Here is a 1,824-nt window from a genome sequence, read left to right on the forward strand (position 1 = left end):
CTATAAATACCAAAACTCGTACCCTAATTTATTAACGCTTTTATTTCCGTAGTTTCGTATAGCTACCTTAGAAAACTCTCTCAAATACTTAGTTTAGTCTAATTATTGTTCTTATTTCCGGATCTAGCTATTTACGGTATTGTTCTTAATCTTTCCTCGTTACTAATTCAGTTCATGCTATTATTTCTCTGTTCTTATTTATTGTCTTTGATTATGTCTTTCATTCAGATTATTGTTGTTATTTCCTTTAATATGAGTAGCTAAGTTCTTAATCTAGGGTGAAAGGGGATCTAGGTTGTTAGAAAAGGGACTATTATAAATTGATTGTTAAATTGCTTTCTATTGTTGTTTAATTATCGTTTTACATCTAGTTAATTGATTACTGATCAGAATTGATTAATTAGTATCGCATAAACTAGGATTATCACCGACAGTGTTAAGACTAGTATAGGCCACGATAATTGAATTAAACCGACTTAATAATAGCGATTGCATGTTAAGTTAGATCTAAAAAGACATATTAGAATCGGCCGATCATATGACTTTCAACTATATAAATTGCCCAATCAACGAATTACTCCCACCTTTTGATGACTACCTAATGAACCTGAATCCCTAGACTCTTTAATATTATTGTTATTCATCTTTTATTTATTTGCTATTAATTGTTGAAAAACAATCAAACAAACCCCCATAAAACTGTTACCTTTAAGACAAACTTAAATATAAACAAACTAGATAAATTAACGAGCCTCCCTGTGGATTCGACACTGACTTACCGTTAGCTATTTTGTTAGTACTAAGCTAGGATTTATTTTGAATAAGGTCAACAACTGAAAACAACCTTATCACAAGTCACTAAAAAAGAAGCCATATCCTTTATCAAGAAGAACATCATTTGCAGATATAGGATCCCTTCATAATAGTATGTGACAACGACACACAATTTGTTGGAAAAAGAACCATGGGCTTTTGTGCTGAATGGAATATCAACCTCGTGACATCAACCCCTGACTACCCAAAAACAAATGGTCAGGCTGAATCAAGTAACAAAGTGGTTATCGTTTGCTTAAAGAAGAAGCTGAAAAGAAGACGAGGTAGGTGGACAAAGGAGCTTTTATTAGTACTATGGGCAGATATGACAGCTCTAAAAACATCAACTGGCCAGATACCTTACTCATTGGTGTATGGCCGTGAAGCGGTTATTCCTGTGGAAGTACATATGCTAACCTCAAGATATAGTCTTAACAACATAGAAGCAAATGACGACATGTTGAAAGACAACTTAGTCTTGACAGAAGGATTGAGAGATGCTGCCAAAATCAGGATAACATCATATCAACAAGCAGTAGCTATAAGCTAGAATAAAAACGTCAAAATTAGAGTTTTCAGGAAAGGAGACCTCGTCCTATGAAAAATATTCCCAAACAAAAAAGAGAAATCAGCAGGCAAGCTAGTCTTGTATGGGAAGGTCCATATTTAATTGACTCAATCGTCGGACAATTAGCGTACAAGCTCCAAACCTTGGAAGGAGAAATGTATAGGCTCCAAATCTTGGAAGGAGAAATGATTCCAAGGTCTTGGAATATAACTCATTTGAAATTATTTCATGTATAAATTCTCAAAATAATAAAGTTGTATCCTGTCCTGACCAAGTAAATATTCGATACTACTTATACATATTTTACATGCTCAACCCTGCATGCTTTACTTGTCAAGTCTGCCTGTCTTATGTGTAATGTACAAAATAGAAAGTGATAGAGTGAAGTGGAAAGGAGGAAGTATGATTTTACTCATACCCATTTTAGTTTTTAAAACGGATAT

The 1,824-nt window shown here is 33.8% G+C and overlaps 1 protein-coding gene across 1 annotated transcript; it reads left to right on the forward strand.

Moving 5' to 3' along the window:
• The first annotated feature begins 964 nt into the window (after positions 1–964).
• LOC141600729 (uncharacterized) lies at positions 965–1,363 on the forward strand. Its single transcript, XM_074420975.1, has one exon. The coding sequence runs from the start codon at positions 965–967 to the stop codon at positions 1,361–1,363; it is 399 nt and encodes a 132-aa protein (XP_074277076.1).
• Positions 1,364–1,824: the final 461 nt, after the last annotated feature.

This window comes from Silene latifolia, chromosome 9 (assembly GCF_048544455.1).
Source record: "Silene latifolia isolate original U9 population chromosome 9, ASM4854445v1, whole genome shotgun sequence".
Classification (NCBI taxonomy): domain Eukaryota; kingdom Viridiplantae; phylum Streptophyta; class Magnoliopsida; order Caryophyllales; family Caryophyllaceae; genus Silene; species Silene latifolia.

Coding starts and splice junctions, on each gene's coding strand:
- LOC141600729 (XM_074420975.1), top strand. CDS start 965: ATGGGCTTTTGTGCTGAATGGAATATCAACCTCGTGACATCAACCCCT.